The 15,797-nt window shown below is 41.3% G+C and overlaps 3 protein-coding genes across 3 annotated transcripts in view; 2 read left to right on the forward strand and 1 right to left on the reverse strand.

Annotated features, from left to right (window-relative positions):
- The first annotated feature begins 1,167 nt into the window (after positions 1–1,167).
- Positions 1,168–3,441, forward strand: srd5a2b (steroid-5-alpha-reductase, alpha polypeptide 2b). The gene is made up of 5 exons (XM_041947946.1): positions 1,168–1,509; positions 2,436–2,599; positions 2,719–2,820; positions 2,903–3,053; positions 3,159–3,441. The coding sequence occupies exons 1-5, from the start codon at positions 1,235–1,237 to the stop codon at positions 3,223–3,225; spliced, it is 759 nt and encodes a 252-aa protein (XP_041803880.1). The 5' UTR covers positions 1,168–1,234; the 3' UTR covers positions 3,226–3,441.
- A 146-nt stretch (positions 3,442–3,587) lies between these two features.
- mkks (MKKS centrosomal shuttling protein) lies at positions 3,588–7,654 on the reverse strand. The gene is made up of 4 exons (XM_041947796.1): positions 6,560–7,654; positions 6,036–6,217; positions 5,646–5,756; positions 3,588–5,550 (listed from the first exon to the last, which is right to left on the reverse strand). Exons 1-4 carry the CDS (start codon positions 7,542–7,544, stop codon positions 5,122–5,124), a joined length of 1,707 nt encoding a protein of 568 aa, XP_041803730.1. The 5' UTR covers positions 7,545–7,654; the 3' UTR covers positions 3,588–5,121.
- Positions 7,655–8,270: 616 nt separating this feature from the next.
- The window catches only part of LOC121614157 (SLX4 interacting protein), a 34,474-nt gene continuing 26,947 nt past the window's right edge, over positions 8,271–15,797 (forward strand). The window contains exons 1-2 of the mRNA XM_041947952.1: positions 8,271–8,297; positions 8,835–8,892. Of these exons, the coding sequence (XP_041803886.1) occupies positions 8,866–8,892 (27 nt within the window). The 5' untranslated portion in view covers positions 8,271–8,297; positions 8,835–8,865. The remainder of the gene's footprint in view (positions 8,298–8,834; positions 8,893–15,797) is intronic.

Genomic DNA, 15,797 nt, shown 5'->3' on the forward strand with positions numbered 1-15,797 from the left:
AAAGCATGTCTCCTCTGGTGTCTTGTTCTTCAAGTATTTACAGTCACACAGAATACTATTTAACTTGGTATATGCATTTCATTTTTTAATAACAATATGCTCTTTATTCCTCCACTGTTGCAATGGATTAGTAGCCACATATATTTTAGCATTGCAGCAGATGAAGCATGTAGTGTTAGTTTGATTGTAAACTGTCAAACGTGTGTGCTAATATGTTTATCAGTCTATGCATTGCTACATACACTTCTAATTTAGACGTCCTGGGTGTACTATTTATTCAGTGTCAATTTACAGTTTGAAATGTCACCAGCAGAGGGAGCCAGGCAGCTGGAGGAATATAGTAAAATGAACACAGTTCTTCATTCCAGAACATAGAACTGTCCAGATAGCAGTGTATTTTTTATGTATCTACACTTAGTTGCTAGTTTATTAGTTACATCTACTTAGAACTAATGCAGTCTAATGAAACAGTCCCGCAGTAAATCCTACCTTCAAGATTGTATTATCCACAGAGGTGTCTTTATTTATTTTATTAAATATTTAAGTTACCCTCATTGATACAGATGAGGTGGAAAAAATAGTCAAAAGCCTGTCAGTTTGACAAAATGCAATTTAACAGCACCAGAAACTACATCCTTCAAAATGGTCATAAAGTTGAATGAACACCTCTCTAAAACAGCTTCCAACAAAAACTGAAAATTACAACCTTCATGAAGGAAGGATTTATTGCAGGATTGTTGTTTACGCAAATGCCAGTATATTGGGCAAATTCGGTTCTGCAGCAAAATCCAGTTGCTGTGTAACGTTTTCAAAGAGTCGTTAAGCTAAGTCAGTAACCTGATCAAGAAGAACAGGTTTTGTTAATAGTTTGGTCTTTGTGGTCTTGCCACTTTTCTCCGGAGGATCATATCAATTACACTCCTGTACTTTAATTTTTCCTTAAAAGAATAGCAGCTGTGCATGTCTGCAAACAGGGTGGACAGACAGAAGATTCTACAAGCAAGGGACACTGGTTGACTTCAGGCCAACACAGATTTTCCTTTTTGTTTGTACCAACACTGTTAAAAAGGGAGCACTCTCACAGCTCAGTCAGCTGACACACCTCTCTCTTTGCTTTGGGAGGAGTCAGAGAGGCTGTTTACATCCAAGTAGCGTCGTACAGACTCTTAACATAAGTTTTTGAGAGGGAAAGATCACCGCAACGCTCCCCGACCCTGAGGCACAGACCTGTGAAATGCATTGCTATGGGGACTTAGTCAACTATCTCAGCTGTGGGATGATCCTGACAGGACTCGGGCACTTGGTCCATCACAGGAAGACACAGCCCTCCTATGGGCGCCACATGGGACTCTCTCCTCCACCTCGGACGATCCCGGCCAGATTAGCCTGGTTCCTTCAGGAGATGCCGGCTCTCCTGATTCCCCTACTTTTAATGTTCACCTCGCACAAACCCTTCAGTATGGGGAAGTACCTGCTGCTTGGAACCTTTTGCACGCACTACATTCAAAGGTAAAGAGAGAGCGAGAGATGTCTGGTTTGGGCCATTTAATGTGCATGTGAAGGGGAGTGTGAAAATGTACATCAGTGTCTTTGGAGTTGTGTGTAAGAAAGTACACACCCCCATTCATTCAAAATACAAGCAATTATAGAAGACAGTCTGTCAGCAGGATAGAATCATCACATTTAATATGTTATTTACACTGATTTAATGAGGTTTTTAGTTTTTCTTGTGTTTACTTATGTTTTCTTTTGTATTGTTTTATATTTATTGTATTATGTCTGGTATTTCCTATATATTCTTACATTGACTTATTTTTTTATTTGCCTGATATTTACTTAACCTAATTTTGTACATTATGAGCATCACAGCTATACTTACAGTATAGGGGTGTTCTGAATTAATGTTAGGTGAAGAATCTAGTTACACTCATTGGAAGATTTACTCTCCGTACCGGTTTGCTATGGCACTGATCACTTGTGAAAAATTAAACAAGCTGAAAACATTAAGTTAAAACTCCTTTTCTGAATGTTTACATTCAGAAAAGGAGTTACACAAAAATGTAGTATTATTTTTTTAGATAAATTTTGCCATTGTACCAATAGCTGCTAGTTGTACAGTCTGTATGCAGCCACTGTATTCAGACAAATTCTACATTTTCAGATGGAGACACTGAAAAGGGAGCAGTGGAAAGGAGATTTCCTGCTGCTGTAATCTGAAGGCTAAAACACTGTGCAGAATGCATTGGTAACCTCCCTTGAAGGAAGAATGGGCCTTAATGGCACCTTTTTTGCCTGCACTTAAATGCTAAATCATTTGTACAAAGTTGCTCTGCCTGGTTGTAAAACATGTAATTTGCGTGTACCAGCAGGGATAAAATGCGTAATTGTCCTGCTCCACTTTCCACCTGCTGTATCTACTATGTCTTCAATCACAGGACATTTGTCTATTCACTGCTGACCAGAGGAAGGCCTTTCCCACTGAGTGTGATGGTGGCAGGAGGGTTCTTCTGCTCTCTAAATGGTTTTCTGCAGGGACACTACCTCCTGCACTGTGCCCAGTTTGATGATGAATGGTCAGCTGACTATCGCTACAAAACTGGTGGGATAAATATTTCTTCTTTGCTTTAAAAACTTTCATTTCCAAAACATGAAAGGCCTACAAGACTATATCGTTTTAGATGTGTCATACATTGTGAAAATTCTTAACTATTTTTCTAGGTTTACTGCTGTTTTACAGTGGAATGGCCATTAATATACATAGTGACTATATTCTGCGCAACTTAAGGAAACCAGGAGAAGTTGTTTACAAGATTCCTACAGGTAAGAAACAGAGATTGCACTTGAATAACCTCTCACCCAATCTGCACTTGTAGTGACTTGTAGTCTTCTAAAACTCTTGCAGGAGGTCTGTTCGAATACGTGTCTGGTGCCAACTACTTAGGAGAGACAGTGGAGTGGTGCGGCTATGCTGTAGCTACCTGGTCCCTTCCAGCACTCTCATTTGCTGTGTTTAGCCTGTGTTTTATTGGACCAAGAGCCTATTACCATCACAGGTGCCAGACATTAAAAAAAGGAAATACCTTTGCTAAAACATCACAGATAGCCTGAGTTCGGACATTTCTGAGTTACAGATACCACGTTCTGCTCCTCTCTTACAGGTTTTACCAAGAGAAATTCAAAGACTATCCCAAGTTACGAAAAGCTTTGATTCCATTCATCTTCTGAGAGAAAAAGCGAAAAGGCGCTGGTCATCTTGTAAGGGCCGACAATGATTGAACCAACAGCAAATGACCAGCACAGCAACCTCCACCCCTCCTGTTGTATTTCTAAACAGAAATTACATTCATTTTACAGCACAAGAGTCTGCTATGATTTTGCTTGCTGTTGTTACAGTCCTGTACAAAAGCGTTACAACAGATTGTTTAACTCTTTCTATACAAACTGAAATGGAAGACACTTGCACATAGACCCAACAGAATACTTTGGTGCACAACAGATTTTGTGACTAGAAATAAAATTTTATTTTTATGCAAAAGTACATATATAAAAAGACTCATATATAACAAATAACACATCTCATTCCTGGAACATCTGGTGGAGGTCCTGTCTGCGGGGTCTTCAACTCCCACCTCTGGAAGAATTTCTCGTCCTCACAGGGTTATGGAATCTGAGTGGGCTATGTTCAAGGCCTCCATTGTGGAAGCGTCAAGTAGGAGTTGTCGTCAGAAGGTCATCGGTGCCTGTCATGGCAGCAACCTAAGAACCTGCTTGAGGATATGAGCGGCAAGGAGGCCTTCAAACTGAAGAAGGCCTTTCCACCTTGAAGCTGGGGGTCTTCTGAAGCAGTTGATGGGTACCAGGAGGCCAGAGGGGCTGTGGCCAAAGAAAACAGCCAGGTGTGAGAGGAGTTCACAGAGGCTGTGGACAAGTACTTTTGGTCGCTCTGGCAAACCATTGACTCAGGAAGGGAAAGCAGGGCTTGGCTCAGGTTGTTGCGAATCAGGGAGGAGAACTACTGGCCTGGACTGGGGATATTGTTGAGAAGTGGAAAGTTCACTCTGAGGAACTCTTAACCAACCCACATGTCCTCTATGGAGGAGGCAGAGTTTGAAGGCTCCTGGGAAGTCTCATCCATATCCCTAGAGGTATATGAGGTAGTGAAGAAGCTCCTTGGTGGCAAGGCACAGCCAGGGGGGGATGAGGCTGTCTGGTTTAGGGACCTCAGAATTGCTTTACGCAGATGATGTAGTTCTACTGGCTTCATCAGACCATGACCTTCAGCACACACTTGGGCAGTCTGCAGGCGAGTGTGAAACAGCAAAAACCGGACCTCCAAACCTAAGGCCATTGTTCTCTGCTGGAGAACAGCGGGTTGGGAGTGAGTTCAAGTATCTTGGAGTCTCGGAGCATAGTTGACCACTGTAGCGAAGAGAGAGCTGGGACATCTCATCACACTGTATGGAACTTGGTCCAGATACCTCACCAGACAGAGTGAATAGCAAATAGACTGCATTTATGTGGTGCTTTTCTGGTCTACCAACTTCGTAACATTCACCCATTCACACACACATTCATACACTGATGGCAGATCACTCCCCACTAGGTGAGTGGAGGTGAGTTCAGTGTCTTGAATGATTTGGACATGCAGACTGGGGGGATCGAACCACTGATTTTCTGATCGGAGGATGACCTGCTCTATCTCCTGAGCCACAGCCATGGTCTCTCTGATCATAAAACTTTGCCTAATATCTTCCCTAGATGCTGAATTCTGAATTTGTATGTTCTCGCAAACTCTCACAAAAAGTGTTATTGGCTGAAAAGTTAAAAAAATGGTAACAGATTAATAAAAGCAATCAGAACAGTAATCAGTATTTGGTTGTAAAATTACCTTAATATTACTGACACGTGGGCTAATAAGTCAGTATCTTGAGAGGTAAACCACAAGACAACAAGATAGAGGCAAGACATTCTCACGACACCAGGGTTCAATCAGATTATCACTCAAGGAAATGCTGACATCTCGTGTCTGGTGCCTGAACTGAATATTACTTCATTCAGCATTCATTCCTCATTCTGATCATCACAAACCAGAGTTCCACACTAGATAAAACGTCTATTCTTCTAGTTCATGTCCTGAATTACATATCGCACATCAAGTGCGAGATTAGCAGTTTCTACAGCAACTTGCAATGCATTGAGTTTAGCTGTGAAGGAGTCAAGCACACATGGCTGCACAGTAGTGTCTCTCGGCAGTGGTGCAGGTGAGAACTGGGAGTATTTAGTGTTCAGATAAGTCCACTTCTTATCTGGGCTACTTTGCACTAGTCCACAGCCACAGAAGCCCAAGTTATCCTCCATGTGGTCTTTCATGACATCTGCAGGGAGAGTCCAGTGGTGAGCATGAGTCAGGTCGATTAAAGAATTCCCACCATCGTGCTCCAGTGCTGCAGCCACAGACTCCAGAGAGCGGCAGAATCCCTCCACCCCAAGACAATACTCTGCCTGTGAGCACCGTAGCGCTGATACTGTCTCTGTGACTTCGTTCATGCTCTAAAAATATAGCAGAATCGTGACATGTTTTAATGAAGCTGCTGTCAAGATATGTGGAGTCAATAAAAGTGGACTGGTTTAAGATTGGATCTCACCTTTTGTCTGATGTAAGCAGCCAAGTGGGTTTCAGTACACCCACCTCCAACTAAGGCGGATGGTTCCCTCAAGGTGAGTCTCAACACATGCTCTGTCTTCTGGCACACCACCTTTAACAGACGCACAAACAGAACACATCAGTTCATCTGTCATACCCAGCTCGAATATAGTTTTGTGTGTTTTAAAGTAGATTTAAAAGAATATCTGATTGCAGTTGATGGATGATTTCATCAAAAGTGTTTTTGAAGATTTGAATCACCCCCTCTGGCTGTGTTATAAAAATTGAGCTTTATGGGGCCATATATTATTTATCATATTTCTGCTTTACAGAATGAACTCAAACCCAAGAAGCCAAGAGTACGATCCCTACATGCCTCACTTTATCTTACCTTCACCTCACTTAACATTGTCTCATTCCTGTGGCAGAGGATCATCGTGCAGACCGCTGACTCTGCAGGAGGATGTATATGCAGCATATTCTTGGATCCAAACTGCCTAAGAATGAGTTCCCCCACCTTCCCATAGGCCTTGGCTGGAATTGTGGAATGTAATGTGGCCACAGGCTGAGCACCTATTTGTTAAAGTGGACAGAAAAGAGGACCTCACACTCAGTGCAAAGTAACAGTACAAGATACACCTGCCTGGACAGCACACTACCCATATGTACATGCAGACATTCACATCAAAAAGAAATTTCAAAGCTCTATCAGAGCTATTATCTTACATTTACACACATTCCAGTATTGCCGCTTCCCTTCTACCTTTTCAAGTAGCTTTAAAGTTAGAAAAAACATTTTCATTTATTTTTGAAACTTTGGGATGTCAAAACCAACTTAAAAGTCCTGTGGTTTTTAAAAGGGTGTCTTTATGATATGAATTTGAAATAATGGCTTTAAAACATTTAGAGGCCTACCTGTCAGCTGAGTTAGTGGCTCCATGAGAGTGATTCCCAGTCTCTCTATTACTATGATACTGTGACTCCTCAGGTATTGCTGTAGGACTGGGTGTATGACCTTCTGACACACAAAGACCGTCACCTCATCTTTAACCACCTGTTTGCCAAGCTCCAGGAGCTGATCCAGGATCTGCGAGTCTGTGTCTACACCTGGGTGCACCTCAATTATTCCATTTCCTAGTTCACAAAGGTCTCCTGCAAGAGATGCACTGAACAACACCACACGCAGTAGATTGGACTGCAGGTCCTCTACCTTGTTGAGGAAAAAGTCATCAGGCATATCCACCAGTAAACCTGGAAACACTGCAGAGTTTAGCACAGAGTGGCCTTCAACAGAGACACTCACTATTTTTCCAAGTCTGACTGTACCTGGGCTGTTGCACGGAACAGTTAGCAAAAAAGCTTGTACAGCCAACTTGCTGATGTGAAGTGCCTCCTCCTCTGTTAGCACACATGCTGGTTTGCTGGAGATAATGCTGCGAGCTAATTTGATCAAGTTGTGGCTGCTGCAGAAGTCGAGCTTCACTTTACAACCGCAGTCTTCTCGTTGGAGGTAACTGGTGCACAGACCCAGCAAACGCTTGTTCACTCCGATAGCCACATTATATCTGAGGCCAGACTGCTTTGCTTGCTCAATGAGAGACAAACAAAGAACGGCAGCAAACAAACCACAGTCACTGAAACGAGAAACGTGGTTGAGAATAGAGGTTTTTATCAGGTTGATGAAAGGCTGTGAGGAGGAAATGGCTGGAAGGAGAACTGAGGAGGCTGAGGTGGTTACAACGTGCCCTCCAATGTTGTTATGAACTTGCTTTAGTCTACCTGTCGGACCGAAGCAAGATCTCAAAAGCTGATAAAACAAATGAAGCTTGTTAGAAATATCAGTGTTGTCCAGCGGTAGATCCGTACAAACAGATGGCGACTTCTTGACGAGTCGAGACATCACTTAACCGGTGATATCTGAGAGCACTGGCGCAGCAAATTCACCGTAGGACAATTGTCGACAGCCTAATGTTACAGAAGTCGCTTGGCATAACGTCAAACTGTGCGTTTAGCTTTTGCTTACAGCTTCTATAATTGTTATAAGCGACAATGGTATCCCTTAAACTTCTGTCAGGCGAAATTTGATAGAAAACGGTACCTTGACGCTTCCACGTTAAGCACCTTTGCTCACCACGACTCGGATATAGAGACTTATAACATTGCCTGACAAAAAATAAACACATTCTGGATAGAATATTTATCATTGTATACTAAGAAAAAAACAAACAATATTGATTTGATATTATACTGGCTATTGCGTGATAAAAATAATATTAAAGTACCGTTAGACAATGTTTTATGTCGAGATTAATGCGGGCTTTTTCACTACGCAACTGGTTTCCATGGTAGCGGTCATAGCATTGGATACTAGTGGGGTCCTATCAGTGAATCTTCGCATTCTCTCGCCAGTCTGTAGAAATTTTGCTGTCACGACAGGTAGTCAGCCTAAAATTCCATAACTCAACTACTCCGCTTTAGAACAGAGATGTGCAGTCAATTCGCTACCTTACTCAATTTTTCCGCCTTATTTTTTCGCTAAGAGTCGACCGCTGAAAGCTCCGACTCGTACTGTCTCTGCTGTGATTGGACTACAAACTGGATGTGACGTCACCCCTGCCGTGCCATCTTTTGACAAACATTCAAACTGTTGGCGGTATGAAATTTGTTGTAACTTTAAATGTCGTCTATTCACACAAAGTTATATCGACCAGAATAGTTTTTTACCCTTCTGTAACGTGTTATATACTAATGACGGCTTATCTGTAGGACAATAATGTTGTTTCGCAGTAATAATTCGTCTTGTGAGCCCGGATGCTCAGATTGACGTTAGCTTAATCGATAACTTAACGTTACTCGATAAACCGTTACGTTACAACACCTTGTTGACGCCCAACTCCAGTTATTCTGTTTTTTGAAGCTTTAATACGGCTACTTCTGAAGATGCCACGTTAATTTATTGTAGGCTTGTCCAACAGTAACTGAACATAGCAAATGAAGGCCAGAGCGTACCACAACGTTAACTAACTAGTGTTAGCTAGGTAACAGTTGTTTCACCACCAAAACTCCTTTGGGTACATGTTAGGACTGACATTACATTGTACTACATTACAGTGCACTAACAGTATTACATGTCATTATCCCTGGATAATGTTGATGCCATGTGTAATCAATGCCTATACACTTGTTTCAGGTAAAACTAGCTGACTGCTGTGTTCACTGCAATGGCTCCTCTCAAATTTGTCATTAAGGTAGGTGCTAATGAAACACAAAATATAAAGTTACTTGCAGCGCAGTGTTGTGTCAAAGAAATACACTGTGTATTGTTTTTTATAATTCAAATTTTTATTGTATTTTCATTATTAGAACAGACAAACGAACAACAAACAACAGACAAAATGGAGGTCAAAAATAGTATATATATAAAAAAAATTAACTAGAAATAAAAATAAGACAGGCAGGTAAGTAAGTAGATAAGGCAGGTAAATTAATACATTTGTCTTTCAAAATCATTCCATTTTCTTTTATCAAATCATTTTCACAGTTTAATCTCCCCAACATATTTTCGCATGCCACAGTCCCCATTATCTGTGTCTTCCACATACTCAGTGTGGGAGCCTGGGGATTCCTCCAACACCTCAGAATAATCCGTGCACATGTTATTAGGCCAGTTTTAATATTCTAAAACTGTATTTATTCAACTGTGGTACCACAGTTCTGTCTCCAAGGAGACATAGTCTTGGTGACCTGGGAAGTTCACAATTTAATGATTTGCTCATATACTCTATAACTTTTTCCCACAGGGGAAGGATCCCATAATGCATGGATAAATGTGCCACTTTCTGCTCCACACTTCCAACATAGATCATTATTAATTTACACTGTGTATTGTTATATTAAATTTAATTCAGTTATATTAATGTGCGAGATTTATGTGTAATAGCTATGAAAACTCAAGGCTTTACATTAGACTTGTGAGCCTACCATTGGAATACAGCTGAGAATTAATTTACATAGAGGTAACTGCAGATAAAAGCTCAACATATTTTCAAGAAAAACATAAATATTGTGTTTAACTCATTTAATGTCTAATGTCATAAGTTTAGATTTTTTTCAATTATATTTGCTCAGAGCCTTCCTCAGCACACTTTGTTCAATGCTGTAACCACGCTACATTGTAAAAACTTGTACAAAGCTAGAGCTCATAACCTATTTATTGGAAGTTTTGTGTGTTTAGTTTGATATGAGTGCATTTTACAAAGCAAGATGGTCTAATCACAAAAAATGGTGCCCAAAAGTGAAAGGTTATCATCTAAACACTTTAATCATATTCTTTAATATCTTGTAAACATGTGCATATGTCATGTGTTGGAAAATCTATTGTTTCTAACTAATGGAGCTTTTGGGTGCTGTTCACTGACCACAAAGCCTCTTAATTACTTTAAGCAAAATGTTTCCCTACACAAAATGCACACTAGATAGATACTGAAGAATAAGATGAATCTGCATTTGATTAAACTTTTTGGTGTTTGTCAGCGTTCATGATAAACAGCTATGTTTGTGTTATTGCGAAACAGTAGAACTGCTACAGACACTACTTCCACCAAGTGGCTAGAGTCATTATGGTCTATGCTAAACCACTGAAAAGCTGTTCTGCAGTGGGGGAAAATATGCAGTACAAGAATGTATAGTGTGCATGCTTCACTAACATTTCCAGTATTAATATTCTGTAGCAACGTCTTCTATAATTCTAATTCAAAAAAACTTGGGATGCTGCGTAAAACGTAAATGAAAACCGAATCCAATCATTTGCAAACAAACTGTGTTTATTAACTAAGTGTTCCTTAGCCTATGCAGTAACTTCATACTTAACCTTTATACAATCATGTGATTATGTGTGAACCTCGCTCCATCCTTGCTTGTGAACGACTGAGCCTTTCCAGGATGCTCATTTCATACCCAACCATGATGCTATCACCTGTTACCAATGAACCTGTTTACACAGGTAAACAATGTTCCAAACAGGTGTTTTTGGAGCATTCCACAACTTTCCCAGTCTTTAGTTGCTCCTGTCCCAGCTTGTTTGAAACATGTTGCTGAAAAAAAAAAAATCAGAATAAGCAGATATTTACATAAATCAAAGAAGCTGATTAGATTAAACATTCAATGTATTGACTTTTTGTCGTTTTTTCAGTTGAGTATATGTCATAAAATGATTATCAAGTTACCACATTCTGTTTACGTTTTGCAGCATGCCATTTTTTTCAACTGCTCTGTGTGTTATTTGTTTTCTCCTTCTCCATAACAAATTCTTTGGCCACTAGGGGGAAGTACAGACACATGGTTCAACTGTCTTGCCTCCACATTCTGCTGTTGTTATTCATCCCTTAGAAAACATTATTCAGAGTTTCTGGTCACCTTTTGCAAATCTCAACTGACTGCCTCCCCAAGAGCCTTTTGTTAATCAGCACAGCGATACAGAGCAGAGAAAAGTCATTCTATTAAAAAACCAAGCGGTTCATCCTCAGTCTGATGCTCTGTCAGTAATAATGCACATCAGATGTTTTTGTTAAGTGCAGGAAAAGCCACTGGTTTCTCTTTTGTTGATGTTTCATTTATTGAGAGTTTTGGATGAGGGCTGCAGACATTTGCACTGATCTCTCACATCCTCCATAATGCCATATGTGCCTAGTTGACCAGATATTGCATTCACTCCCTTTATTTGTTTCATATGCACGCCTGCATACAGGCTACCCCACCAGCCCCCTCAGTTGGTTGTGGGAGAGTAAAACCCTGGAGGTTCACGGAAGGTTCCTTCCCACTGGGCACATAATGATACTGTTGTGTTACTCTGCCTGAGAAAATGCACACAGCCTCTACCATGCTTAACCAGCTAACCACAAACAAGCATGTTAGAGGGGATCAGTCCAAACAATAGCTTTCAAGGCACTACCCCAGGCTCCTCTTTTGCAAAACAAACACCACCACCACCACCACCATGTTTTTTAATGAATGAATTAACTTCTCAGAATATTAAAGAACGAAAATCTGCACAGAGACATTGATTTCATAAAGGCATGTTGTAAACTCTGCAGAGTGCTGTATTATTGAAGCAGTTATGAGCTATGTTCCTTGATTCACTGTGCCATGTTAATAGGCTGTTCAGCAGTGTGTTTTATGATTCTTTCTTCTAAGATGTTTTTAAAGCAGCTCCTTCCTTGGTCTGTGCGACTGCAGGAGGTGCTGGTATGCTCCTTCTTAAATAGGCTTAGACTATATAGTGACCTGCCACTTCTCAGACCTCCCGAAAAGGGCCTGCAGGCTAAAACACTGATCCACTGAAGTGCTTGCTGTCTGCCAGGACATTACCGCTGCAGAGCCCTGCAATCTGCCTTCTATTAGCAATATGCACTGCTGACTTTCTAACCATCTAATGTAGTGGGTTGCGACAGAGTTTTTTAAGAATAAAAGATTGAGTTATCACAGAGCAGTTTAATGTCAGAGGTTTATGTGCTGTTTAGTGTTGTTGTCACTCTGTAGATGAGCTCATATCAGACCACACATCATGCTTCTGTACAAAATCATTGCAGTCTGATCAGAAACATTTTGACACTTTTCAACCTGGAGTATCTTTCAAAAGAGAAGGTGCCATGGGTAAAAAAGCCTCCTTTCATCTCAGCACTGCCCCACAGCACCCTGTGCAGAAATCACATTTACTAATGAGGCCAAACACTTCTCAGCCTGCAATTTCTCTCTATCTACCAATTTCTCAAGGATGTGTCTGCCTGAGTTTTGTTTGCTGAGTGTTACCTGGAGATATTCCTGTCTGTTCTTGCTGCTGGAATTCCACTCTTGGGTTGTGTCTCTTTTTATCATCAAATAAAGAGGACTCAGGTGTGCTAACATTCACCTGAATAAAGGGAGCTTTGCACACAAAACACTTCCGCACACTATCTGTAAATAACATTCGCCTCAATAATAATAATCACGTCTCAAGCTTCACCGCGCAGTATCTGGCAGTTTGAAAAACTGGAAAAAAGAATTGCCTTTTTTTTAAAGGGGAAACCCAGGTGACTCACAGCACAGAGAGAGCTGGGAATGAGGCAAATAAAGCCTGAGAGCAAGGTTGTCACACCCACAGATCTAAAGAGCTCCCCTGGGTTCTTTGCAGACTTGCAGAGTGAGAGAGAGAGAGAGAGAGTCAGAAAAAGAGAGAGACAAAGGGAGAGTGGGAGAGATGCAAGCTTTATCGAGTGAGACCGCATCTGCTGCTCCTTCTCTCCCAATGTAAACATCTGCGGCTGGTTAGTGTTAGCCTCTGAGCTAAGTGCAGTCCGAGATGGTCTGGTTCTTATACGGCGCGATAGCAATGGCAAAGGGCAGCGAGGTGGGGAGGCGGGTGAAGCTGCTCAAGGAGTCTGGGCCCCGTGCCCAACTTGGAGCAGTACAGGCGGGAGGATGGAGAGCCGGGTCTGGGAGAGAGATAAGGGAAGGTAGAGAGTGTTTTGGGAACTGAGAGTGATATAGACCAGAACCCTGAAGACTAGAAAGGGAAAGGAGCCGTCAGTGGGTTTGAGTCAGGATTTGTTTATTTGCAGACAGAAAATATGAAATAATTTTCTCATGTTGTGCTGTGGACTACGTGGGCAGCCTCGGTCTCAAATGCTTCTCATGTTTTGTTTTTTTTTATCTTTGTTGGTTAACCCTTTTTTTCCTGCAGGTCGTGGATATCAGATTGGCAGTGGGGAGAATTAGGATAGAGGAGTTGAGCTTAGCCTGCAGGAAGACTCATTCCTATTCATTCACTGTGTGACAGCACACAAAAGATGGCACAATAAAGGATTTGGTATTAAATAGCGCTCCTTGCCGCCTCTCTTTCAGCATTCAGCCTCTGTTCATAACTCTAAAAAGCCTGTGCAAGACAGAGAACAAAGCAGTGCTGGCCCACTTTAGTATGTATGAAAAGAGTAACTTCCTCTAGAACTTGGCCCTTTATCAAACCTTTCTTTCCAACAACAGTGACAGTTGTTCAGAGTGTTGCCTTAAATGTGTCAAAGCAAAGTACACAAAATAGAATTGCTCATGAATTTGATAAATGAATGTCAGGCTAATTAAAACCTTAGGGTCCTGCTCATGATACTGTAGCGATGGTGTTGTAGAGAAAGTGTTAATGTATTTTTTTTGAGAGGGCTGTTTTGAAGCTATCTTGTTTTTGGTTTTGGGTATATTGGATTTTTAGGTACTTTCAGATTGTGTTGCTCATGGAAGACAAGCTTCTTGTGGTCTGTATTACTACATCTCCAAAGTATTAGACTGCTTGCATAGCTCTCACTAAAGAGGGGCCATAGCTGGGTTTTAAGGGGGATACATGGGGGTCACAGTTCATGACAGAGTTCAGCTTAGAGATCCACAGGTCACTCTTTGTGCTGGAAGTTGACAAATTTAGACCACATGATGTGATTGTAGTCAGAGCCTTTGTGTAAAATTAGATTCTGCTGCTTCTTTGTCTTATCTGCCACACTCAACACAGACCTCCTTTGTCAAAGCTCTGATAGCTGCACCTAAACAGCACAGCCTTGACTCAAAGATTGACACTTTAGCAGGAAATTTGCACCTTCACCAAACCGCTGCATCTTGCTGAGCAAATTAATTGTTTTCTTATTAGTGGGATTGCATTAGTTTGCATTCCTGACAAAATTCCCCTTTTTCTGAGAAGCCCAGGGAATCACATGCTGTTTTTGTGTAAGGGGCAGACCAGTGTTTATCATTAATGTCCAGTTCCCAGTTGAGTCTTGTCTGCTGCTCTAATGTGATAAAAGGAAGTTAGTCTAAGGCTTGGTAGATGTCTGGCAGTCAGCCCAAAACACAGACTCAATCAGAAGCTCGGAAAACCACTTTAGGGGATTCACCCCGCTGAGTCTCTCCATGAGGATCGAGCAACTCCCTATACTGCTTTCTTTGTTCCAGGATATTGATCAAATTAACCTTGTGTTGCTCTTTATAGCATTAGCTTGTGTAATTTTGAGCTATGTACCCTAGAAGATTTATCTTGTGGTCCCTGTCAGGATTTACACGCACGCAGAGGACATAATATTAGCAACATCCCTTAATTATGAAGCAGTCCCATGCAACACCAGCATTAACTTTGACTGCAAAAATTACTATGAGGTGAATTAACAGTCCTCTGACACATTGTCAATGACATGACATGATTTATTGCAGGTCCTGTATATCTGATAAACTGGTAAAAGTTGGTTGTGTTGCTATATGTCATACTGTCTGTAAAGCCATTCTCAGGTCTCAAAAGTCAGAAACTGAAGTCAGGATACCAAAACCTATCCAGCGTGTGTCAAGTCCAACCCCAAGAAACCACTGTGGGACTCATCCACTAGTTGGTCCCTGTGTTTTGATTGACAAGGTCTGACCCTCTGTTGCTAGGCTTTCCCACACACTGGTAATTGTTGGAGGCAGTCAGCTGAGGCCACCAGTCATCCGTGGACCGCTGCGAGACAAAGGGCAGACGATGGAGAGAATACTGATCTGTAGGGACGAGTTTATACTGACAGGCAACGTGCACACATTTTTTACACAAGGGGCTGGCATATAAGGGGGGCTCCGTTCTGCTCCGTGGCATTCTTGTCTTTGTGGAAGCATGTTTGTGTAACACTTTTTGTTCGTGTTTTGGCAAAGTTAGTTCTGAGAATTTTCTATTTGTAGTTATCACATTTTGACTGTTTGGATAAAACATTGACGTTTTATTTATTTCAAGTTGTGACATGATGAGTCAGAAGATCACAGACTAATTCATGGCCTTTATAATAGACTTAGTGGAACATTAATTTCCCATTAGTCTTGGTAACACTGATGCAGAGACATACTTAAGTACAAGTTGGCACACATTAAGGTTTTGGGACTTGACCTGTTCTGCAGAGAAACACAGCAAGGTATGGCAGAAATTAACTTGATTGGTCATATGGGGGCGCCCTCTCCTCCAATTGACTGGCAAGTAGAAGTAAGAAAGCAGCTCTACTGCAGTTATTATTCGCAGAAAGACAATGAGAAAGAGAAATGCTCTCATAGGGGTAAAAAAGATTTTTCGCAGCTTGATTTGCTCAAAGCTAACCTTTTAGCATCAGTTGACAAAGGTTCCTGACCC

Source organism: Chelmon rostratus, chromosome 11 (genome assembly GCF_017976325.1).
Source record: "Chelmon rostratus isolate fCheRos1 chromosome 11, fCheRos1.pri, whole genome shotgun sequence".
NCBI classification, from domain to species: domain Eukaryota; kingdom Metazoa; phylum Chordata; class Actinopteri; order Chaetodontiformes; family Chaetodontidae; genus Chelmon; species Chelmon rostratus.

Excerpts from the sequence above, each read along its gene's own strand:
- srd5a2b (XM_041947946.1), top strand. The coding sequence starts at position 1,235 with ATGCATTGCTATGGGGACTTAGTCAACTATCTCAGCTGTGGGATGATC. Across the intron at positions 1,510-2,435 it reads TGCACGCACTACATTCAAAG|GACATTTGTCTATTCACTGC; the intron begins GTAAAGAGAGAG and ends CTTCAATCACAG. Across the intron at positions 3,054-3,158 it reads AGAGCCTATTACCATCACAG|GTTTTACCAAGAGAAATTCA; the intron begins GTGCCAGACATT and ends CCTCTCTTACAG.
- mkks (XM_041947796.1), bottom strand. The coding sequence starts at position 7,544 with ATGTCTCGACTCGTCAAGAAGTCGCCATCTGTTTGTACGGATCTACCG. Across the intron at positions 6,218-6,559 it reads GCCACTAACTCAGCTGACAG|GTGCTCAGCCTGTGGCCACA; the intron begins GTAGGCCTCTAA and ends TTTAACAAATAG. Across the intron at positions 5,757-6,035 it reads CAATGTTAAGTGAGGTGAAG|GTGGTGTGCCAGAAGACAGA; the intron begins GTAAGATAAAGT and ends CGTCTGTTAAAG.